At 29.2% G+C, this 25,333-nt stretch overlaps 5 protein-coding genes across 7 annotated transcripts in view; 4 read left to right on the forward strand and 1 right to left on the reverse strand.

Annotated features, from left to right (window-relative positions):
* Positions 1–8,601, forward strand: part of LOC122532259 (60S ribosomal protein L6-like) — a 17,135-nt gene extending 8,534 nt beyond the window's left edge. The window contains exons 1-4 of one of the 3 annotated variants that reach the window (XM_043660870.1): positions 6,719–6,825; positions 7,337–7,534; positions 7,607–7,880; positions 7,975–8,601. In XM_043660870.1, the coding sequence (XP_043516805.1) occupies positions 7,337–7,534; positions 7,607–7,880; positions 7,975–8,321 (819 nt within the window). In that variant the 5' untranslated portion in view covers positions 6,719–6,825 and the 3' untranslated portion in view covers positions 8,322–8,601. Of the gene's footprint in view, positions 1–6,718; positions 6,837–7,336; positions 7,535–7,606; positions 7,881–7,974 lie in introns of those variants that run through there. The other 2 variants (XM_043660871.1, XM_043660872.1) reach the window with 2 other exon arrangements.
* Positions 8,602–9,143: 542 nt separating this feature from the next.
* LOC122532256 (signal recognition particle subunit SRP68) lies at positions 9,144–11,678 on the forward strand. Its single transcript, XM_043660867.1, has 3 exons — positions 9,144–9,320; positions 9,830–10,167; positions 10,230–11,678. The coding sequence occupies exons 1-3, from the start codon at positions 9,227–9,229 to the stop codon at positions 11,523–11,525; spliced, it is 1,728 nt and encodes a 575-aa protein (XP_043516802.1). The 5' UTR covers positions 9,144–9,226; the 3' UTR covers positions 11,526–11,678.
* A 644-nt stretch (positions 11,679–12,322) lies between these two features.
* LOC122532258 (uridine 5'-monophosphate synthase) lies at positions 12,323–14,498 on the forward strand. The gene is made up of 4 exons (XM_043660869.1): positions 12,323–12,512; positions 12,702–12,968; positions 13,142–13,625; positions 13,701–14,498. Exons 2-4 carry the CDS (start codon positions 12,807–12,809, stop codon positions 14,483–14,485), a joined length of 1,431 nt encoding a protein of 476 aa, XP_043516804.1. The 5' UTR covers positions 12,323–12,512; positions 12,702–12,806; the 3' UTR covers positions 14,486–14,498.
* Positions 14,499–14,520: 22 nt separating this feature from the next.
* On the reverse strand, positions 14,521–16,831 carry LOC122532260 (cytosolic Fe-S cluster assembly factor NUBP2 homolog). Its single transcript, XM_043660873.1, has 5 exons — positions 16,542–16,831; positions 16,389–16,477; positions 16,012–16,233; positions 15,570–15,723; positions 14,521–15,483 (listed from the first exon to the last, which is right to left on the reverse strand). The coding sequence occupies exons 1-5, from the start codon at positions 16,650–16,652 to the stop codon at positions 15,277–15,279; spliced, it is 783 nt and encodes a 260-aa protein (XP_043516808.1). The 5' UTR covers positions 16,653–16,831; the 3' UTR covers positions 14,521–15,276.
* A 282-nt stretch (positions 16,832–17,113) lies between these two features.
* LOC122532257 (intraflagellar transport protein 56) lies at positions 17,114–22,473 on the forward strand. Its single transcript, XM_043660868.1, has 7 exons — positions 17,114–17,206; positions 17,366–17,892; positions 18,873–19,122; positions 19,593–19,802; positions 20,663–20,969; positions 21,639–21,879; positions 22,171–22,473. Exons 1-7 carry the CDS (start codon positions 17,204–17,206, stop codon positions 22,280–22,282), a joined length of 1,650 nt encoding a protein of 549 aa, XP_043516803.1. The 5' UTR covers positions 17,114–17,203; the 3' UTR covers positions 22,283–22,473.
* Positions 22,474–25,333: the final 2,860 nt, after the last annotated feature.

A 25,333-nucleotide genomic window follows, 5' to 3' on the forward strand; every position in this document is an offset into this window, starting at 1 on the left:
TATTTAAAAGATGACAAAAGAACAGACACACCAACACACTCACTCCACGGTTCTCACACATACTACCCGGGCGCAGCCTAAACTAGAGAGGACGTCCCGGGACACCTCCGACACCCGAGTTTAGCACACAACATTCATACTCTAATTTACGTACCATTTTCCTGAAATCGACTGACAATGGCTAGCGAACATTGCGTAAAACGCGATTAACACGTTTATATTTACAGCTGTATATGAAATATTAATAACTGAGAAAAGATATACTCATAATTTTTATAGAAATTACATGTGCAAATTGACGTAGCATCATTATTATAATTAATAATATAGTTATAATAATAATAATATAATTATAGTGTATTTATTACGTATTATGATAATAAATTTATAATTCTTTAAATTAGTGCGTAAATATTTTAAATATTTTAACTTGTTATGAATGGAACAATAAAAACGACGCAATTCCACATCCTAACCAAACACACACATGCGGAAAATACGTCGTGCACGATACGCTAACACATTGTCAGTTGCTGAGAAACTTTTTATAAAATTACAGACTATGGTCATCGTACCCAGTGTCTTTCACCCACCCAAGTAGCACCTGGGCACATGAGTGAGATCCTGACAATGAACACGGAAGGGGTTAAACCTGAAAATCCTGAACTAAAAAAATAATTAGCTCATGTAATTTGTATCTAACGGACTATTGCATTATTTTATTTCAATCAGTAATGACTCTACTCTTCCAGAAATTATTGAAAATGCAAGAAAATAAAGATAATGAACAAGACTTGAATTTGTTAAAAAAGATATTATGAACACTCTAACAATTAAAGTCAAACAACTGACATCGAATTAAATATCAATAGAAATAATCTCAGGCGACTTCATCATCAAAGCGCATTTCCGAAAATGAGAAAGTAGTGTTCAAACTTAGTGTCGCTTTGATTCAAAAGTCTGCCTATCGCGAAGCATCTTCTTGCACATAAAATTTTATACATCTTTTTACGGAAAAAAATCTGACCTGTTATATTTCAAGTTCTGCTAAAGTTCATAATTATAAAACTTAATCAATTCAATCAAATAATACTATTATAAAAAAGAAAATTAAATTTGAAATTATTATAATAATTACTATATTATTATTAATTACTATAACAAAATATATTACAGATATCAATAAGTAATAACTGCATCTTTCATAGCAACGAAGTCGGAGGGTATCCGTCTTCTCTACTATGAAGATAATAGATATTATTTATCTATTCAAACAGATATTCATATGGATATTTTACTTTTACAAACATTTATATTGAAGATATTTTGATTCTACAAGTAATTATTATAACTATATTTAAACTACATAAAAAATATATATTTAAACTATTTGTTGAAATCGCGATGTGCAGGAAGCCCTATCCTAATCTAATACATAAAAACTTTAAAAAAATGTTACTACTCACGGGTATAAAATATACCCGCGGTCACTATGCTCATCAAAAATTCTACGTATACAACCAGCCACCCGTGTCGATTCGGACCTTTCGTCCTACGACATGATTGAGTGACCAGAGGAACATAAATGCATGCGACTCACAGGACAGATGTGAAGAATGTTATCATCGATGCTGCACTGGAGCAGGAAAAGTTATCGTGAAGATCCTCTTCAAGTAGATATCACTGAGAATTCCACAACAGAAGTGAACGCCGTGAAATATTTCCTGAAAAACATAAAGCATTTTGTTTCTAAAGACACAGTTATTTGTGAAAATTTAAATTTTTATAATGATGAAAAATTGGGGGTAATAGTTTCAAATGTTTTTATTTTATAATTATAATTTTACATTTGACTTCAATAAAAACTATAGAGAATAGAATTCAAGTACAACAAGCTAAAGTACTTACATTTTTAGCTTTCATAAGATCCTTAGAAAATTAGGGGAAGTGGAGAGTGTAGAAAATCTGTAACAAAACATTAAACATTAGAATTTATGTTTAAAAGCAAAGCAAAATCTTAAGTTGGTGATAATGAAAGATTCTTACATTCTTGGCTTTAGAGTCATCGTTGGAATTTACCAAAAAATTGTTGCTGATGTGAAGCGTCTGTATCAAAACAACAAACATTATACTTTGTTGTTAAATTTGAAAAATTGAATAAATTGAAGAACAATATATGAAATTATTTACGATCTTGATCTCCTGGAGAGGCCTTATCCTCTTGAGCACTGACTCTAATACCGAAAACAAGTATTGACCATGAAAAAACATGAGAAAAAAAAAATAAAAGACTATCAACGCGTGCGTTTAAGTAACAATCGGCGAACTCACTGGCTCTAACTTTGCGAATTAAATTTAAATAAATTAATAAGAGCCATTTCGCTCAGACAAGTATTAAAATATTACACAACAAACACTGAGTCTACTAATTGCATTGCGCGCAGTCACAAAAATTTTCTGAAAATAAAGCTGATTAGTAGAGGAAGGGCAAGGAGTACGTTCATTTAGAAAACATTGCTATTTTTCTGGAATAATTACAAAGAATAATTAAATATGTAGTGTTTGGAAAAAGTAAGCATATTGTAGCAAAGTATAGTATAGTAAAGTACAAAAACATTGAATTTAATAATCTAATACAAGAATATATATCCATTTGAAAGTATATACCATTAAACTACTACGATCTTCATATTCGAAATAAAATATTAATTGATTTAATCTTTTCCATTTTCATTCTTGTATCCCATATAATTACGAAATTAGGTATTGTGAATTAAATTTCAAATATATACAAATTATATAGCAAATGTTACCTAGAATGTAATAAAATATTACCAATTTTCTGAAAATTTATCAGACTGTTCATTAATAATCGTAGCGTCTGGCAGTCTATGCTATCTTTGCAACCTGCACAAAAAGAAACCAAAAGTTAGAATAAATATGTCAAATGAAAGCAAATATTCAACAGTGAAACAATAATCAACTTTAAATTCTGTTTAAAAAGCATACGAGACAAGCTATCGGTAACCGTAAGACTGAAATTGACGAATGAAGAAAAATTGGTGCAAAAAGTTTCAAAGCATTACACGATTTCGTTGTCGTAATACTCAATTAATTGTTAAATACGCGTATTAATTAAACGATACTACGAATGAAGTATAAATGAAAGTAAATGAGTATTGAAGAAGCAACGCTATCGAAAGGACGCCACCGATAGATCAGAAAAAGTTACGAACCTAATGCAATGTAATACGTGTTGTTGTCATGAAATTCCACGGCCGAATGACTCCCTGCGACGTGTCGTCCTACAATTGAAAAAGTAGTAGGGGATGAGATGATCCTATTCGAACAGGTACAATAAATAAGACGAACATAAATATTGTGTTCGTGTTGTTGTTTTTTACTTCGAATTTCGAGCTTCAAGACCTTTCACGTTTTACTTTATTTGAAAATTGAACAATTTCATTACATTACGCAGCAAAACTATCATTTTAACTATTAAATCATTTTTTATAAGTTATTGTTAACATAATTATTAGAATTGTTGTAAGAATTACGCAGTGTAAAGTTAAAGAATCAACGAATAAATAGAAAATGTTACATAATAGAAGTAAAAGTTATATACATATGTATATAGTCATATTACAAGATCACAATATTTGTACTGTTAGAATTGAAAGTAAATTTTGGTATAAAATTATAAATAACTTTTAGCGTGATATATTCTGTTTAAATGTTTATATGCCATTATTTCTCTAATTATTGAAAATTATATGTAACCATTATTAGGTTAAATCTTACCTTGATTTGAAACAAAAATGCACGTTTTATTTTAAAAATTCACAATACAAACACAAATCTAACAACTATTGATTTGTACTTTTACCTGAGAACTTTTGGGCGATATTTCTTTCTGCATAATTCTTCTGGATAACACTTTGTTCTTTACAAACGAAGCGAGCTTCCTTCCGCCATTAAAGATGCTCTCCCGCTTAAAGATCAATCGTGAGAAATATCGATATATTCGAGAATCGGAGGAAGTATATTGCGTATTTCACCGCTAGGGCGCTGCAATCGCTCATTTTGCACGAAATGTTAACTGGGAATAAAAAATAGAAAATTCTGGTCTAAATCAAATACACAAAATTCATGAGAAATTGTTTAAAAAAAATGAAAATATTCACACACCTGATGAAAAATTGTCAATACTTTAAACTGAGATTAATAGATATATTATTTTAGCTATTAAATACGTATATCTTTATTAAATTATTGTTGAATATAGTATTAAAATTGTTAAGAATTATGCAATATGAGCATATTATGTATACATATCATAAAAAAGTACAAAATATTACAAGGTTACAATATTTATTATGGTTAGAATTGAAATTAAATTTTGGTATAAAATTATAAATAACTGTTAGCATAGTATGTTCTATTTAAATGTTTATATGCTATTATTTGTTTAATTGTTGAAAATTATATGTAACAATTATTTGGTTAAATCTTACCTTGAGCTGAAGCTAAAAGTGTATGTTTTAAAAATTCACAATACTAACGCAAATCTAACAACAATTGATTTAAATTTTTGTTAGATGACCTGAGAACTTTTAAATGATACTTTTTTCTGTATTATTCTTCTAGACAATACTTTGTTCTTTACAGACGAGACGTGTTTCCTTCCGCCATTAAAGGTGCTCTCCCGCTTAAAAATCGAGAAATATCGATTACGTTCGAGAATCGTAGAAACTGTATTGCCTATTTCACCGTGGGAGCGCTGTAATCGTGCATTTCACGCAAAATGATAATTTGGAATAAAAAATAAAAAGATTCTGGTCTAAATCAAATACACAAAATTCATGAGACATTCTAAAAAAAAGAATGAAAACATTCATATACTAAATAAAAAATTGTCAATATTTTAAACTGTTATAATTTCGTGAAAAAAATTTGTAGAACAATTAAGTTGATTTTATTTTAATACATCAAAATATTAAATATGTTTAGACATATTTAATTATATTTAAACGTATTTTAAATATATAACCATTTATACTTCATTGTTTTTAAAAGTAATGCTTAATTAACTTAATTTTTAATTGTTTCTTAAAATTATTTTGGACTACAATTCCTGGTGAAATGAAAACTATTGTGAGAGATGTGAAAAGATATAAAGATATAAAATTTTAACTTCGAGAATGTATCTGTTTCGAAGATCCTTTCATTTTATGAAGTATTACATATAACGATAAGAACAAGCAGCTATCGTTAATTCGATGAAAACGAGAAATATGTGGCAAATCCACTTATTTATGTCTAACCATACATTGACTTGTGCTACTTGTTTATGTCAAGTCAGACGTTGACTTCTATTACTTGCTTAATACACTATAATGCCTGACCATACATTGACCTATACTAATTGTCTGCCCATACGTTAATCTATACTAATTAATCGACCATACGTTGGCCTATACTACTTGATCCCCAAAATGAAAAAGCATAGGATATCTAGTCTATGGTGATGCAAAATCTGACTAAATCGATAGGATGTAACACGAAAATGGTAAAGGGGTTCTAACAATAAAACTCCGAAAACGTGAGATAAAAAATACATTATATATTAGGTTTATACATATATGTATCTCGTTTATGGTGGACACTAAATCTTGATATGTGTAGTAGGACAAGATAGAATCTATTACAAAGAGGCTTTATTTTTTCCATGTTCATTTTCTTTTATGATTTTAAAAACTGAAACATGTATGTTATATTACTTAGATTTTAAACACATATATTGTTTATCATTTCAATTATCTAATATAAATTAAGATACAGAGAAATTTATTTTAATAAATCGTATTTCTTCATCGTCATACCTTGAAATTTATCTTTATTTTAAATTAAAATTATATCTTTACATGTTAGTTATTCCTTTTGAAATAACTTAATAACAAACTAGAGAAAAAAAGTAACTATGATTGCAATATTAGTTGTTATAATTACGCAATCGTATTAAATATTAAATACAAATTTTATATCTGAAAGAAGAAATTAATTACTTATTATACTCTGTATATTTTAGAAAAATTTTATATGAAAAATTATTAAATTATTTAGTGATTTATTTTTGAATCTAGTAACTAAAATTCTGGTGACGCCATGGAATGGCTCACTCTCTCTCTCTCTTTCTCTCTCTTCAAAAATTTATAAAAATAGACCGAGCGATTTTCAAAACAAATTAGCAAATTTATAGAACAAATTCGATTACTTGTTGCCAAAAAAGCACATTTTTCAAATAAATCTAACGAATGGGGAAATGTTTCCTATCCTGGCTTAATGTTCCGTATGTCCATACATACTCTCGTTTGAATGAGATACTTATTTGTATTCATTTGGTTCGTACCTAATTTTATTTTTAATAAATAAAATTTTATGATTAATAATTGCATAATTTAATTATTTAATTTCGAGATATATATATATATATATATATATATATATATATATATATATATATATATATATATATATATATATATATATATATAGCATATTTCTTTCTTGCTATTTTTTTATTATGGAAATAATTTTTATTGGTTAAAATAGTAATATAATTAAATATCAATTATTGCAACTGTAAGAATAATAAAAAATTATCTTAATCATATGTTTCTTCTTCACTATTAGTATTTAAATTAATAACGATTATTACATAAAATCAATACTCGAATGTCGATAGTCACATATATCGATTTTGGACATAACCAATAAGTGGAACATAAGACTACATCTGGGAGTTTTTCTAACTACAGGATTAAGGTGAAATCGATGTAATCTTTTATTGCGATAAAAGAAAATTATACATTTTATCAAATTTTATACATTTTAAATATCCTTTTTTAAAAAGAACACTATATTCTCTGTTAATATTGTAATATTCTTAAAGTTTCGAAATTTAAGTTTGGAGAGGTTAAAATTTGATATTTTATTGATCTTAGAAAAATTAACGTACATTTTCTTAACTTTAAAATCACAATATCTTGTAAAAAAATTTAATCCAATGATTTATTACTGTTTGTTTAAGTATTAAGTTTTAAGTATTAAAATTTAGCTTGTGAAAACGTGACATAACCTTTACAGAACATGTTGCATTTGTTTAATTAAAAGTTACGAAAACAAAAATAAGATACTATTTCTGTTATTTTTGTAATTTACTTTTCTTAACTATGCTAGCATTAATTTATTTAGAACAAATATTGAAATGAATAATAAATGTGTTACAATGTTTGTGTAATAGTTACATTAAAATTAACTCACATTTATATTCTAGATGGCCGATATAGAAGTGAAAGAAACAAAAGTTCAGGAGAACAAAAATACTCCTGCAGAAACAAAAAAAGGTAGAAAGGGTGGACGAATTAGACCTAGGAATTACAATTTAGGAAATGGTGTGTACAGATTTAGTCGTACCCGCATGTTTCACAAAAAAGCTATCTACAAATTCATTGACAAGAAAACTCCAAAAACTGTACGTTAAACACCATTAAGTAAATCATTCATTTTTGCCTATATTAATATTTTGTTCATGTAATGTATATAGGTTAAGCCTAAAAAACCAATCACGATTGAAAAGAAGATTAGTGGTGATAAAAATGGAGAGAAACGAATCGTATTATTAAAGAAACGGCGTGCAAACTATCCTACCGAAGACCCGGTAACAGTACACCACGCTAAGAAGTGTTTCCGTGACCATCACCGTTATTTGAGACCTTCGTTGAAACCAGGAACTATTTGTATCCTACTTGCTGGTATTCATAAAGGAAAACGTGTTGTTTTCTTGAAGCAACTTAAGAGTGGTTTACTCTTAGTTACAGGTAAGATTTATTTGAATTTATTGTAATAAACTGAAGTATTTTGAGATATTTAATGAAACTAAAATGATATTTATACGATTATGTTTTAAAATAGGTCCTTTCTTGATCAACGCTTGTCCACTTCGTAGAGTGAGTCAAAATTATGTGATCGCCACTTCCACGCGTATTAATATTTCTGGTCTGAAGATTCCAGCTCACATCAACGATGATTATTTCAAGAGGAAACGCGAGAAACGCGCGAAGAAGGAAGAAGGCGATATCTTCAGCAAAAAGAAGGACGAATACAAACCAAATGATCAGAGGAAAGCTGATCAAAAAGTAGTAGATAAATTTGTAATTGCCGCTATCAAGAGAAACAAGGAGAAAAAAATGTTATTCACCTACTTATCAGCGATGTTTGGACTGAGGAGCAGCCAATATCCACACAGATTAAAATTCTAATCTTTAAAGATTATTCATTATAAATTCATAATTATAATTATCCATATTATCAGTTTTATACGGATCTTCAAATGACTTGCTTGCGCTGGCTGCCCACAATCTACAATGTACGCTTAACTTTGTGATTGCCATCGATTCATCGCTAAGCCACATCCACTGGTTTGTGCTGATATATGTCTCGATCTTTTATTTGTTTTGCATTCATTGTAGGAACTTGACACCAGATAAGGCCATTATGTACAACAAAGATCACAATAAAAAATGAGAATTTCATTGATAATTCCATATTATTCGCTTTCCTATTAATGTCAGTTGACTGTTTGACTATTGACTCAGAGGTTCTTAAAAAATTAATCGGTAACATTATGCGTACAAAAATATTTATCATTAGATTATAATTAACTACTGATTGTAATTAATTTAATTAAATTTGAAAAGCGAAAGATTTTATCTTAATTTTTTGGAATTGGATGTAGTTATACAGAACTTTCTTTTTATATTAATCAATTTAAACAACCTGAAGAATTAGAATTATGTTTAATAGTAAAAGTCTAATATAAATTTCAATATTGAAATTTATGTATGAAGTACAAAATAGAGAAAAATAAATTGTTATTTATGATTTGTTCTCTCGCTTTAATATTGTATAGAAAAATTATTTGAAATATTAACAAATATTCAAAAATATTATTTGAAAAAAGTATTTTCTATCGTACTCGAATATATTTATTAAAATTATTTCGAATTTGTTAATTAAATTTTGTTATCGTTACTATAAATTCAAAAATGCCGCCGTATTTTATTTGATGAAATGTGAATTGTACCAGATGGCTATAGTCATTTTGTGATTGTTGAATCCGTGGTTGAAAAAACTTGGTGAAAATTGGATACGTGGTTGCAGTACGATGGTCGTTGAAGAGAAAATTAGTGAATCCTTGAAGGAAAATCAAGTAAATGATGACACAATACCAGTGGAACAGACGACGTACTCGTTGGAAAGTATCCTTCCCAAAAAACTTTTCACTTATAAAAATAGTTCTGTCAATGCCATATGTTCTATTTCTTAACCTATATTTGACATTCGTGGTCTTATAATTTCACGTATCAAAAATTGAAATAATAATTTCTATGAATTTACGAATAAAGAGTCATCATAAATATTTTTTTTTCTTTATTGATATTTATGTTTATTACATTATATGTTTGATTATACTCACATTAATGAAACATGATTTGACATTTATTAACCCTCATTTGTCTTTTAATAAGTAGTCTCAGGTATTAAGTATAGGGATATTAAGTACTTTCAGGTATAGATATTATTAAGTTTTATGTTGCAATCTTACACATTTTAAAAACAAGTATATCAAATTGACGCCCATACAAGGAACAGATAATTAATTTATATTCTTTATCCTCATATTTTCATATGATTGTATTTTCATGAACTATATTTCATTATATTTATATTTCTATGAATCGTATATTATCACTTAATAATTGAATAGTTTTAAAAATAATAAAAGAGGCACAACAGCAGCATGGGTTGAGGCATGGTGATTACCAACGATACCGTGGATATTGCTCAAGAAGACTAAGACGTCTTAGGAAGGTTCTAAAAGTTCCACAAGGAGACAAGCGTCACTTTAAAAGAAGAGATATAACCACCTTGATGGTTACAGATGACAAATTTTTACAAGTTCCTCTAATAATGGCAGAACGTGCTTGGAGTTATGCTATGCAATTACGTCAAGAATCTAACACAGAACCAAGAAAGAAGTTTCATTTGATATCAAGACTAAGGAAAGCTGCTACATATTCCTTACAATTACAAGAATTGATAGAGGTAAGCTTAATTCTTCCATTGTTAAGAATTATTAGTTTTTCAATAATAAATATATATTTCAGAATGCTAACTGCGATGCAAGAACAAAGTTAGAAGCTCAAGCATATGTAGCATGGATACATGGATCCTTACATTTTGAATTACAACTGTGGAAAAAAGCAATGGAGAATTTGAAGAAGGCTCAAGTGGTATATGGAAAGTTGGCTTCTGCACTACCAGAATCTGAGCAAATATTGTACAACGCTCGCGTCGAGGAGCTTGCTCCAAGCCTTAGATACTGTGCCTACAACATAGGAGATACCACTGCCATAGATGATTTAATGCAAATGAGAGGACAACTAAGTGGCGAGTTACTAGCCAATTTAGATTCGTTGATAGCTCAAACTCGAGAAAAACAAACAAATACTGAAGAAGTAACTTGGCGTGGCCAGTCTTGTGGTGTAGTTCCACCAAGAGCAGCTGGTCTCCTAATTGCTGATTCTAGACTAAATCAAACATTAGAGAAAGCAGCTACGAATCAAGCTAAGATTGATTTGTTAGAAGCGCATTTGATAGATTGTAAAGATGCGATTTCGACCATAAGAGACTTGTTTAAGAATGAGCTAAAAAACAAGGACAATGATAAATTGTCTCCTTCACAGCATTTAATCACATATTTACAGTATATCAGATTATCTCGTACATTGGAAAGGAACTTAGCATTAATAAAAGCAGCGGAAGACTCTGCGAAAACAAAACCACAAGACATTGTAAGATTATACGAGGCAGCGCTTCACAATCTTGTTGAAATATCACAACTACAGGATGATGAAGAATTTGTACGTGAACAGGAAGCAAAAACAAAGGGTTACAGGGCCTTCAGATGTTATTATATGGCACAATCACTGGCAAATCTTCATAGATGGAGAGAAGCTATGGCTTTGTATCAAAGATCTGCGAAACATGCAAAAGATGCATTAGAATATGGTGAAGTGCTTCCAGAATCGTTAAGCAAAGCTCTTGAGAAGCTGGAAATCTCTATAGAAGGTGCCAAGTATGCAGCACATGCACACAGCGTTTTAGAAGATGGACAAGAAGAAGAACCTGGTATTAATAAATACACAAGAACGAAGAAGCCTCTGTATGAACGTTTACACGAGTACAGAGAGGACAGTGCACTTCTTACAAAGCAACCTAATGTTTACAAATTGCCACCATCCATGCAATCTATTCCTTGTAAACCACTCTTTTTCGATTTAGCTTTTAATATGGTAGAATTCCCTGATTTAAATGAGAAACTTGGCGATCAGGCTAAGAAAGGCGGTCAAGCTGGTCTTACAGGATTCGTTAAAGGTCTTTGGGGTTGGGGTAACAAATAAAAAACAGGGGAAACGTGTGAAAAATATTCAATTTTGAATATTATCACACATACGATAATGCATTTTTACGGTATTCAATTGGCTCGACAAGAACCGTGTTTTCACTTATAACAGCAATATTGAATAACAAAAATAAAGAGGATATTATTAATATGTGTTTGAGTTCTTATTCGTGTATAATTTTTGTATTCGAATTTTATTATTGGAATATTTTTATATTACTTTCGAATGTTTCTTATTTAATCGAAGGTAATTGAAATATAATTATTCCAATCTACTCTGGAAGAATTAAAATTTATTAATCACAGGAGGTACGGTCCTGTCTAAGTGTTTCTTGATTTCTTAATCAGTCAGAAAAAGAAGTGAATCATAATATCATCAATTTAATTTATAAATATCTTTGACGCCCTTATTTTATTTTTTTATACTCTTTTCGAAACCATATCCATATGAACGTTCATATTCAAAGAATTCATTTTCTTCATAAATGTATCCTTATTTGTTTCAGGATTTACTTTTTTAAATTTACTTATTAATATACATATATAAGCAGCAACTTTATCATTTTTATTAAAGTTTAATCTTTCGATTTGATTTAAAAATTTTAAATTCACTAATTTCTATTTTCTTCTTTTTTTTTTTTTTTGCCGACTAAAAAAGCAGATCTAGCGATTTATATACAATTTATTTGACAATAAATTGGAAAATACGCGAAAATCGACACAGCTTTGTGCTAACCAATTGAAACACACATGAAGTCGACTGATTTGTACACTACATAGTTAACGCAACAGGCAAAATTACGCTTACATGATTGACTATAGAGACCAAATGGTTGATAAGAAGCGTGTACGAATGGATCCAAATGCAAATAGTGTTTATTGATTCATAGATATGTATATCAAAAAGTGAAACACAGTATATTATTTTGAACATTATTATTTCGTAGTTTATATTGTACAAAATTGAAAGTATTTTGGAAATAAAGTAAGTATAAGAAATTTTATAGCGCTCTACGAGTAACCTTTTTAATGCCATGCAGTATAATCGCGCTGTTCAGATTTCAATTTCCGATGTGATTATAGCTTATCATCAGTCATCCTTATTTATGTTCTTTTTAAACTTTTAATTAAACCATTGAAAAGCAGTTTCTATTTTGTCTACTTTTATTTACAGATACTTGTGCATAGTTACATCAAGAAAGCGTTGTATAGTACGATTAACCTAAATTACTAAACAACAATCTCGTATCATTGTGTAGTTAAATAAACAATAAAAATCATGAACAAAAATTTAGAAGCCATGGATGCTGAATTGAAAGAATTGGCTGTATCACTTTTTGAAATAGACGCGTTTAAATTTGGAGAATTCGTAACCAAAGTTGGTCTAAAAACTCCAATATACTTCGACTTAAGGGTATTAGTTTCTCATCCAAAAATAATGGTAAGTTTCATTATACCAATAATTATAATCATTTGTTGATATTCATATACCTCTTAACCCGGGATTACCCATCGGGGGGTCTAGTACCTGCATTAGACCCCCCGGTGGATAATCCCGGGTTAATGTAATAATTTATATATTTATTTCACAAATATTTGCATTTATATGTACAGGCTCGTTTGGCTAAAATGTTATGGACATTTGCAGAAGAATGCCCAGATGTAGCACAGATTTGTGGTGTTCCTTATACAGCTCTACCTCTAGCTACTTTAATTTCCGTAGACTCCAATGTTCCTATGTTAATTAAAAGAAAGGAGGCAAAAGCGTATGGTACAAAGAAAATTATAGAAGGAAATTTTAAGCAAGGAGACAATTGTGTGATTATTGAGGATGTAGTCACAAGTGGTAGCAGTATTTTAGAAACGGCACATATCCTAAGGAAGGAAGGTTTAAAGGTGATAGAAGCATTTATAGTAATTGATAGAGAACAAAATGGCAAGCAGAATATAGAGAATCATGGAATTAGGGTGAAAAGTCTCTATACAACTACTAGACTATTAGCATATCTTTTAGAAACCAATAAAATTACTCCCAAAATTGTTAAAGATGTGACTGATTATTTATTAAAATTTCAAGCACCAATTATTCCTCTTCAAGGTAAAAGGATATTTATTATATTTTTAAATATTAAATAATTCAGTTCAAAGAATTAATTGTTTTAAAAAATTTCAGACAAGCGATTGAAGGTTCCATTTCATTTTCGTGCTTCCAAAGCTAAAAACGCAATTGCTTCTAAATTGTTTGATCTAATGGAATCAAAGCAGTCCACTATATGTTTAGCGGCAGATTTGACTAAAGCTGATGCTGTGATAGAGCTGGCGGACTTAACAGGACCACACATAGTGTTGTTCAAAACACATGTAGACATAGTAGAAGATTTTAGCAACGATTTCATCAAACGTTTAAAAGAATTAGCCAAGAAGCATAATTTTTTAATAATGGAAGATAGAAAATTTGCTGATATCGGAAATACGGTATCCTTACAATATGAAAAAGGCATATATAAAATAGCAGAGTGGGCAGATATCGTTACAGTGCATGCTATCGCGGGTCAAAGTATTATAGATGGCTTGAAGAATGGTTTACAAAAAATAAGCGAGCCCCGTGGTTTATTTATCTTGGCGGAAATGTCTTCCAAAGGAGCATTAACTATTGGTGAATACGTGTCGGGTGCAGTGACTATTGCACAAAGTTCGGATATGATAGCTGGAATTGTTTGTCAATCGAACATTTTTTCGAATTTGGGGCTTGTTCAGTTGACACCTGGCGTAAAATTATCCCAAGGTTCCGACAATACAGGGCAACAGTACAATACTCCAGAATTTGTGCTAAATTCTGGAGCTGACTTAGCTGTAGTTGGTAGAGGTATTATCGAAGCAGAAGATAAATTAGCTGCTACATTAGAATATAAAGAAAAGCTTTGGACAGCTTACCTAAAACGAATTTCGGACCATTAATTTTTCAATTATTTCTTCATAAATAAATATGAAAATAGAAGGAAAATATATTTTTTTATTTTCAAACATGTGTACTACAATTGAAGATTGTAGATAATTGAATAACATTGAGTTTAAAAAAAAAAGAGTTGTAATAGAACGATGCACAAATTTATAGATTTCGATGTATGTATATACATTATACAATAGTACATTAATCTATTCACATTTTTGTACAAAAGCTTTAAAATATGTTTACTTGTTCCCATCAATAATACAGGATTACATGTATACACATGTATCAATATTTGTCGCAATGTGCAAGAAACCTATATATCATATAAAAATCTTTGTATTTATGTCTACCTCTTTTGTATAAAATGTAATTAAGTGAATTCCTTGCGATCCTATATATTATTTGTTACAATGCGAATATTTTACATTGTTGTATAACTATTATAATGTCATGAAATTATATTTTTCATCAAAACTTAAATGTTCTTTCTCAAATTAATTTATCTTATTTAGTCTTATTACTAGACTGCGGATCTTTATGTAAATTCATATTTTTAAAAACACGATTGAAAATAGATTTTGTAAATATTGTAGAAAGTACTATAATTTGTATATTTTTGTTCATATGCATATTTTATGCATGTCTGCACTTTCCTATAAATGCATAAAAATCCGTAGTCTATTTATTACAAAATAATTAAAAAAAAAAAATGCTATGTGCTGAAGATTAAACTTAATTTTGCCATCACGAGCAAGTACTATATTTTATTGGGAACACCGGAACGAGATCAAATTTTTCATGCTTCCTTGCTCTGTGTAAGTTCTTCGACTAGTTTCCGAAATACCTGCGCTACCTGACTATCAGGTAATGTTACCAAAACACTTTGACCAGTTTCTGCTAATTTTCCAACTTGTGGATCTATAGGCACTTTTGCTAAAAATGGAACATTTACCATTTTCGAAAGAGCTATTCCTCCACCCGCGGAAAATATATTTGTACATTCCTATAATTAATATTTGTTATGAATTTTCAGGAAATGTATGAAAAATTTACTTCTATTATTTGAATAATCAGTCTACGTATACTAACTGAACATGATGGACAAACAAAGCCACTCATATTTTCAATGATGCCAAATATATGAATTCCAGTTTTCTTACAAAACGTTACTTCTCGTAAAACATCATCAACTGCAACTGCTTGTGGAGTAGTTACTATGAGTGCACCGTCGCACTTCACATTTCTGTAAGTTTAAAAAAAACAAAATATAATTAATTTTGACAACATTATTACACATATGTTGCATGATGTCCTCATTAGCTCACATGCAAATGCAAGTATGTAAGCTTATCAATCTCATGACTAATGCTTATCTAACAAAAAAATACATTTCATTTGAATGTCACATGATGATTAATCATAGTCACATGTGAGTCCAAGAGCACATGACATTAACAATATTACAAATTCATGGAATATTTTTGCAATTAACCTGACAAATATTTAAATAAGGAAAAAACTTCAGTCTCACCTCAAGTTTTCCATCACTGTGATATGTTCATCTGAAGTTCCTGGTGGTGTGTCAATAATTAAATAATCAATGTTTTGCCAAACTACATCAGTTAAAAATTGTTTAACCATTCCAGTTTTCTTTGGGCCTCTCCAAACGATACTATTATCTTTGTTTTTTAATAAAAATCCTATTGACATGACGGCTAGTTTTTGCTCCTTATCTGCAAACACTGGTATCCATCTAAGTAACAAAGTAACAACAATATATATAAATAATTGTTTCATGAAGAATATAGACAGAAGAAAATAGATAAAAATCTTTTATAAAAATTTGCAAAAAATTTGTCAACTTTCACGACAATGAATAACAATTATATTTTATTTAATTTTATCTACCCATCAGAAGATTGATGAACATCTCTATCCTCCAAATTTAACAGATAAGGCACACTAGGTCCGCAAAGATCAACATCTAACAGACCAACCTGCAACATTTTTTTTATATGTAAGAGATCTAACCTACAATTATAAAAAATTGTTCAAACTTACTCGAAAACCCGATTCCTTGAGCGCAAGTGCCAATTGCGTGCTGATCGTTGATTTTCCAACACCACCTTTACCGGAAAGCACTAATAAAACATGTTTAACACCTTCCAACATTACGAAAAGAAATACGCAAACACCACCGGCGATGTAACCTCCACGACAGTCGGTCGCGTTCTGACAATTTTTGTTTTCTATCAAATTGTTTCAGCTCTGATTCACGGAGAATTTTATTCAATTACTGATATTTCTCGTTCAAAATCCATTCGTCGTCGTGCAAATTAAGGGGCAAAAATCTTTTTATTTTGCCGAGCATTTTTTTATATATTTTACATTTTACTAATCTTGCATTTGTGTTTTAAAATAATATTATACTTTAAGATTAAGGTTTTTTTCTTTCTTCGCGTAAATGCATTTTCAAAAACAGCTCTTTATTACAGAAGTATTAAATAGAGGTTTCAAAAAGTTGTCACTTGTTGACACCTATTGGACTCAAAGAATCAAAAACTACAATTTTCTAATATTGGAACTTTAGTTTCGTATTGAACATTTTTTGTTTTTTGAAAAAAGGTTTTTGTCTAAACTACGGAGCGATAATGTCCGTATTCGTTTTTACGACCACACGGTAATCAATGAAATTCTGTATCCATTAGCAACAGTGACTAAAAATGGTAAACATCGCATCGTGCGTCGTATTTTCTTTTTCTTTTAATATAAACAGTTCGACAGCGTTTCAAAAAAATCATTTTCCAACTCATTCAATACTTTACACTCTAAACTTCTTTCTAAACTGAAATTATTTTAACATTTTCAACGAAAATTTGTAACAGATACTGTCAAGAGCGAAGCCAGCCTCTTCCGAAGGAGTGCGAAAGTCCGCGTCGGAGAAACGAATACCAAAGTTGGAAGAATTTCTAGAGAAGCGTGATTACACGGGCGCTTTGACACTTTTGGAATTCAGCAACACCTCGGAGACTACACCAAAGTCTGAACTATGGATAGGTTATTGTGCTTTTCATTTGGGGGACTACAGACGCGCCGCTACGATTTACGAAAGTTTGCGGAAAAAAGACGAAACGCCAGCTGATACGTCGACAAATCTGGCATGCTGTTATTTTTATCTTGGAATGTACCCGGAGGCTCAAACAATTCTGGAGGATGCCCCGCATAGTAAATTGAAGAACAGACTGTTATTTCACTTGGCCCATAAAATGGGCAACGAGGCGAAATTAATGGAATACCATCACATGCTGGAGGATGTGATAGAAGATCAGCTTAGTTTAGCTTCTATTCATTATCTCCGAGCTCATTATCAAGAGGCCATCGATGTTTACAAGAAGATCCTATTGGAGAACAGGTCGTTCTTATTTAATATTTGGACAAACAAAATTAGAATTTTCGACATTCCAAATCAAGATGTTCTTTAGGGATTTTGATAGCGACGATTCGGGCAGTATTAACGAGAATCTAAGTGACAGAAGTTCCGACGTGCGTTTGATCAGAGAATTAAATGATTCCAGGTACCCATCTCCTTCCTCCATCTTTTCTCCTTTACTCCCATTATCTGAATAATTCCAAGATTTATTTTGAAAACTAATGCAATGGAGTTTCCTATATCAGTACCAAGGAGGGAAAAATATTTGATTAATTTTTGGAATTTTCGGATAATAGAATTACGATACGTTTTAATATTTTAATATTTAATATTCCCATATTTATATATATATTTTTTAAATCTTTTAACATAAGTAATCACTTTTTTTTTTGTATTAAATCATCTTTCGGTTTAGTACAAGAGACACATCATCATTATTTTCGTTCGTGGAAAAATTATACACTGATTTATTACGAAATTTCCACAGATTGCCACAATTTCTTATACGAGCTATAGAAATTAATTCAGTACTTTTACATCGAATTTTAAATTGCATTTTGCAAATGATTTAAAAAAACATATATACAATATAATATATAGTTTTCTGATTTTCAATAGTAATTTGGATCTGAGAGGAAATCTCGACATAAAAATTTGGAAATTGAAAATTCAAATAACTTGAATAATTGAATGAAAATTCAAATACAAGAACACTCGTTTCACGGAATGATTAGAAAAAGACATCGAGTGAATCTAATATCATATTTTATTGATTTTGCTTTTTATAAAGAAAAATACGTCAAATGTGTAGTAATGCATACAAAATAGTTTTGCACAAGAAAATGACATCTATTACTAGTAAATAATCTATTACTAGTAAAGATAATAGAATGTTATGGATAGCTTTACTAGTACGAATAATAAATAATTTTCAGAATCACTTTTCTTTTTCTTCTTTACAGAGATTACTTTGCATTAAATGTATATGTTGCCTTGTGCTACTACAAATTGGATTATTACGACGTGGCTCAAGAAGTTCTTCAAGTTTATCTACAAAAGTATCCTGACAGCGCGATTGCCATAAATTTAAAAGCATGCAATCATTTTCGTTTGTACAATGGTAACGCTGCACAAAACGAAATGAAACAGCTAATAGATAAGATGTCGAATTCTTTCAGCTTCAGTCATGATCTTATACGCCATAATACCGTCGTATGTAACACTACAAGTCTGCTTACTAGTCAATTATTTCAAAAATTTGAAGCATCCTTTACTTTTTGGATAAAAACGAAGCTTTTCTACATAATCAAAGTTTTAGTTTATTTAGTATACTATTAATGATAATTATAATTATTTAATAATATATTATACATAATAATAGTTAATAATGATTAATAAATTATTAAATAATTATATATTGGTAATAACTTATTTAGTTTAGTATACTTATTATTATCAATGATAATTATAATTATTTAATAATATATTATACATAATAACAGTTAATAATGATTAGTAAATTATTAAATAATTATATATTATTAATAACATTGGTAATAACTTAATATATTGTGAATAAAACATTTAATTATTCAAAGTAATCATTTCTTTCTTCTTTAATATCTGAATATGTTATAAATTTTTGAATGGGAATGAATTCAAGCGAAATTAATTTGTTTTAGGTGTTCAAGGGCGGAGAAGGTGCATTACAAATTTTACCGAATTTAGTAGACGTTATACCAGAAGCCAGACTGAATCTAGTAATTTACTATTTGAAACAAGACGACGTGCGAGAAGCGTTCGAATTAATCAAAGATCTTGAACCAGCTGTACCGCAAGAGTACATTTTAAAAGGAATAGTTAACGCAGTAATGGGACAAGAAACGAATTCCGTATGTTTACATAGACATTGACGCATGAAATAGAGTTGACTAATAACGAAACATTGTTGATATTTTAAACTGTTGCAACGAAAAAGGAAATCATGTAATAACCAGTTTATTTCAAAGCTTAAGGCCTCTACACTTTGACAGTTTTGAATTCGTTTTTTCTCAATAAGAAAATTATATTATGTAACGGGTGGGAAAATAAAAATAGCTTTGTTCTTGAAAATTGTAAAAATACAAACGTCTTTAGAAACATTAAACAATTTTTGAACTTGATGATGTATTTGATGTAAAAAATTTTGTTACTATTTTTCAGACAAAAGTTCAAAAAATTCTAACATTTTGTGATGATTTAACGCGAATGTATAAAGTTCAATGAAATGATGGAATCGAAAGAGAAAATTTTAATCTTCAAGATTATAATGGATTTACTAGTTATTTTTAGAGACGTTTGAATTTTAACAATTTTTATGGATAAAAGTTTACTTTCACTATTACTATATAGTGTAAAAATATTTTTGAAAAGGATAAGTTCAGAAATAAAATATAATAAATATAATAGAAATAAATAAATATAAAAAAATATAATAAATATGATAGAAATAAATAAATATAAAAAATATAATAAATATAATAGAAATAAAATATAATAAATATTACTATTTAGTGTAAAAATATCTATTACTAATAGTGTAAAAATATTTTTGAAAAGGATAAACTCAGAGCTATCAAAATAGTAGCTTTAAAATGAGACCAAGTATTATACGATTTCTTTTTACGACTTTAAAATATCAACAATTTTTCATCGCTATTAGTTTGATTATGGCCCTCATTTTAAATAAGCTAATTAACAAAATTTATGTTAGCGGGATAATATAAAAACGGCGCAACAGTATTTTCAATTAGTGGGTTCTTCGGCGTCAGAATGCGACACCATACCTGGCAGACAATGCATGGCCTCCTGCTTTTTCCTTTATCGTCAATTCGAGGAAGTCCTAGTGTATTTAAATTCAATCAAAACCTATTTCTCCAACGAAGACAATTTCAATTTCAATTACGCTCAGGCGCAAGCTGCGGCGGGTTATTTCAAAGAAGCGGAAGAAGCGTTTTTAAATATAAGAAATGAAAAATACAAGAATGATTATATTTATGTTAGTCTTCTTGCACATTGCTGTAAGTAATGTGACGTTTAATTAATAATAATAAGTAAACTATGAATTTTTATGCATATTTATATTTTCGTAAACGTAGAAATATAACTTAATTAGAGATTTGTTTTACCCATTAAATACACTTTGGATATTTTATGTTATGTGCGTTTAAGATTTTTAAATTTCATATAAATGCATAAAAATTTGTAATTTATTTAATAATCTATTTATTTCCAACAATTTTGTTATTTTTATAGAGTAATAATTTATTTTTAAATTTAAATTTAATAGATTTCCAATTAATATGTTATCTAAATTATTTTTTGATCTGAAATGTAATTTAATCTACTTTTGGATATTTAAAAAATATTAGTTGTTCCTTTAGTATTTATATAAAATTTCTTGGACTTATTACCTATCTTTAAAAGAAAGTATTTTTACATATAATAGATAGATATTATTTTCATCTAACAATAAGTTATAAAAATCAAGATCTTGTATGTTTTTTTAACAGAACTTAGTTTCAATTAAACTTTAAGTCAGTGACTTGTTATTAAAATGATTGAATACAGATTGCATATAAAGCTTCAAAATTTTGTATTTACAACAATGGACAACTAAACCATAAAAGTTAAAATTCCAAAGCAAAGAGTTGATCATTGAATTTATTCGTTTCTTCATTTTGATTCAGACATAATGAACAAGAAACCGCAGTTAGCCTGGGACTTGTATTTAAAAATGGACACAACAACAGAGTCGTTCAATTTGCTGCAATTAATAGCGAACGATTGTTACAAAGTTGGTGAATTTTGGTACGCAGCGAAAGCGTTCGATATGCTGGAACGAATGGATCCAAGTCCAGAGAATTGGGAAGGGAAACGAGGCGCTTGTTGCGGAACTTTTCAATACATTGTAGCCGAGAAGCAACCAAAGTGAGAAATCTTTCTTTAACACATTTAACATGGACTCAAATCGATAACCTGCTGAAATAAATTTAACTACTTTTACATTTTTGGAATCGATTATTCATTATAATTTCTAAAACACGTTATTATATTTTTGATATCAATATAGAGTAGAAACTTTTTACTTACTATGTTTTTAGATGTGATATCTATAATTCCCATTTGTCTTGAATGTGAAGTCATCTTTTTTTCTGATGAAAAAAATTACTTAGTCATTTTGTTAACATATATATAACTCGTCTGTAATGCCATTTTTAGAGAGTTATTACCTGAGATTATACAACTTTTGAAGAACACCTCGAATTCACAAGTGGAGCAGATCATTCGTGTGATGCGTAAATGGGGTAAAGATAACAGGATTAATTGTTGACGAAGAGGTAAAATCGAACGGACAGTGATTGTTATCATTAAATTTGTAACGTGAGGCCTTATCTGAAACATGTTCAACAGTTGCAGAATGTTAATGTATTTTGTAATATGTGTGTACATTATGTGAATGGAAGACTACAGAGGAAAATGAAAATTACTAAAACAGTCTAAATAAATTTATTTGTGAAATTCTCAAAAGTTTATTAATTTATTAATTTAAATATTTATTAAAATTTATTTATTAATTTTCATCCATTCCTACCGACGACTAAAGTATAAAATTTGTAGCAGAGGAATTAAACTAAGAAGCAAGGACGAAATTTGTAATGTAGTAATGTACATAAGCTTCTATTTATATACTTCACTAAAAATTATTATTATTATAAATATATAAAATTTCGATGGAAAGATATTAAAAATTGATCATTTTGAGTTCTAGCGTTAAAACATTTAGATTAATATGTTTTATAGAATTAGACTATCTTCTAAATGTTAACAACAACAAAAAATTGGTAATAAAGTTATTTCTTTCTTTCTGCAAAATGTACATATCACATTTTACCTCTATAATCTTCAATTTTATATATCTGAAATATTTGCGTGGAAAATCTTTTCAATGAATTAACCCATGGCATTGATTTAATATAAAATAGATATATTTAAACTGTGATACACTCATTTCATAATATAATAATAATAATAATAATAATCATTGTAATAGTAATAATAATAATAATAATAATAATAATTAATTTTAACAAACACAATCGGTGAATCGTAAAAACGTCAAAATAGTCAATGGCATACACCACATACGCATACTTGCACATCTCCGATCAAAAATTTGACATTCTTCGAAACAGAATAACGCTTCTCAGAAAGTCACCGTAGAATCGAAACATTGTCCATCATTCTTCTCGTGACTTTCTATGAAACGATTCCGATGGAATGGCTGCTGAAGTTCAGCAAAAAATGAAACGAAAATGAACACCCATGTTCCAACGTTGCGGGTATTCCGAGGATATTGAGCAGACAAGAAAATGCAAGGAAACTCTTGAACGACACCCTTTTCAAACAATAAATACCATTAATCGTACAATAAGTCGTTTAGATCTTGGGTTTCGTTCTCAAACAGTGAATCGTGTCTCATTTTCAAGTTCTTACGAGATTGTTTTAATCGATCGTTCTCTTGTTACCGATTTATTCATTTATTGATGCATAATAAGCGACGTTCGAGATCAAGATTAAACTTTTTTATACTAAACATACAATCTTTAGGGAATTTTTATGCTAAACATATAATTAAGAGTTAATTATAGAGGAGAGATCTTATTTTAATAAATTTTATAAAAATTAATATTAATAATTATAATGATAGAAATTGAATCTAATCCTTAGTGAATTTTATAAAAATTAATATTAATAATTATAATGATAGAAATTTAATCTAATCTTTAATGAATTTTATAAAAATTAATATTAATAATTATAACGATAGAAATTTAATCTAAGCATTGAAAATGATTTGTTTTAGTTTGTAATTCTTGTCTTGTGAATTTTAATAATAAAAGAAAAGGATAGTAATTCCCAAAAATGCTTGATCTTGATAAAAATAATGAAATTCTGAAACTTCGTTAATGAGTTTAAAGTTGTATTGCTACTCGAATAACTTAAATTCGTTTGAAATAATTCCAAGCAATCTGTACACTGATTTTTACTGAATCAGTCAACTAAATTTTGTTTATATAGTGCTATATTACCACTCATTCATTGATGCGAGTTTGTAACGTATGACGCCGTATGATTTTGTAGAATTATATTTTTATTGATGCTACGCACGCGAGCTCGCTATTGAAAATATAAATATAACAAATCACACAACGACGCATTAGTTATTTGCACTGAATCTTAATAGTAAATTTTTAAATTATTTAAATTTTAAAAACTGGATAATATATATAAAAATTCTAATTTCAACTAAAATTACAATAATGTTCAGTTATCCCAAAAATATATTAATACTGAAGTATGATTCTATAAGACTCTTAATTTCTAATTCACAATGGGAGCATTATATTTAAGTAATTTAATTATTTTTACATTCGTCAGAAAAGAACAATCGTTACAGTTTCTCACAATGAAAAGAAACTATATTTTAACAATGAAATTACTTGGTAATTTCTCTCATTTAGATTCAGAATTTTTACCGTGCGTCGTTAATATCACAAAAATCACAATAAAGAGTCTCAGAACTAAATTAAAAAGAAAAAAGATATTCGCTTGGCGCAAATTTCTCAAAATATCATAAATTCTAAATTTGGCTACCAGTGAAATTTTCTAACAATAATAGACACGATTCGCAATTGGAAAACGTACGGCCAGCAAAAGGTGAACAATCATAGAAAAACCTCAATGTCACCATTCGCTTTCGATTTTTAGAAGACAACAGAAAGAGCGTGTTCCTTCTTTGCAACGGTTCGAAGTTTCCATGTCGCACGTTGTTCATTCGACGTGTTTGAAAAAACGTGGAGAAGGAGTGCCTGGCCACGAAACATCGTCATATAAAAAAATAGCACCAGAAGTAATTGTTTCAACAATCGGAAATTTATCTTTGTTTTTTCTTTTTTTTTTTTTTTTTTATTCGTTCGTGGCACACTCGTTCTCCGAGCTCGTTTTCACACACTTCTTCTTCTTTTTTTTCGTTACAAGACACGGCTAGCACAGTCCACTCTGTATGAGAAAATGAAGGCAAAAAAGAAGAAGAAAAAAGAAAAAACGACATCACGGGTTTCCTCAGTTTTTCCACATACATACAACAACGATGATATCCGTCGATATTACGCTAAAAACGTAGCTTACTTTCCACTATGCTAAATGTGTATTGTAAATACAGTAATGATAGAGCAGAAAATCGTGTTCTCCTCGTGCCAACTTCCTCTTCTCTCCTTATATTTTTTTTTTTTTTTTTATTGTAAACAGTCACACAGAGTTACAAGGTTGTCCCTTTCACGCGATCCTCACTTACTCTCTCTGTCTTGATTCTTCTTTTTTT

The sequence above is a fragment of the Frieseomelitta varia genome, unplaced genomic scaffold (assembly GCF_011392965.1).
Source record: "Frieseomelitta varia isolate USP_RPSP 00005682 unplaced genomic scaffold, Fvar_1.2 scaffold_444, whole genome shotgun sequence".
Lineage (NCBI taxonomy): Eukaryota > Metazoa > Arthropoda > Insecta > Hymenoptera > Apidae > Frieseomelitta > Frieseomelitta varia.

Bases quoted from the DNA above. Each gene is read 5' to 3' on its own strand.
- LOC122532256 (XM_043660867.1), top strand. From the start codon at position 9,227: ATGGTCGTTGAAGAGAAAATTAGTGAATCCTTGAAGGAAAATCAAGTA. The intron at 9,321-9,829 runs GTATCCTTCCCA...ATAATTGAATAG, and splicing joins GACGACGTACTCGTTGGAAA to TTTTAAAAATAATAAAAGAG. The intron at 10,168-10,229 runs GTAAGCTTAATT...TATATATTTCAG, and splicing joins AATTACAAGAATTGATAGAG to AATGCTAACTGCGATGCAAG.
- LOC122532258 (XM_043660869.1), top strand. From the start codon at position 12,807: ATGAACAAAAATTTAGAAGCCATGGATGCTGAATTGAAAGAATTGGCT. The intron at 12,969-13,141 runs GTAAGTTTCATT...TTATATGTACAG, and splicing joins TTTCTCATCCAAAAATAATG to GCTCGTTTGGCTAAAATGTT. The intron at 13,626-13,700 runs GTAAAAGGATAT...AAAAAATTTCAG, and splicing joins ACCAATTATTCCTCTTCAAG to ACAAGCGATTGAAGGTTCCA.
- LOC122532260 (XM_043660873.1), bottom strand. From the start codon at position 16,652: ATGTTGGAAGGTGTTAAACATGTTTTATTAGTGCTTTCCGGTAAAGGT. The intron at 15,724-16,011 runs GTGAGACTGAAG...TTAAACTTACAG, and splicing joins ACAGTGATGGAAAACTTGAG to AAATGTGAAGTGCGACGGTG. The intron at 15,484-15,569 runs GTTAGTATACGT...TATTAATTATAG, and splicing joins TTGTTTGTCCATCATGTTCA to GAATGTACAAATATATTTTC.
- LOC122532257 (XM_043660868.1), top strand. The intron at 17,893-18,872 runs GTCGTTCTTATT...TCTTCTTTACAG, and splicing joins AAGATCCTATTGGAGAACAG to AGATTACTTTGCATTAAATG. The intron at 20,970-21,638 runs GTAAGTAATGTG...ATTTTGATTCAG, and splicing joins TAGTCTTCTTGCACATTGCT to ACATAATGAACAAGAAACCG.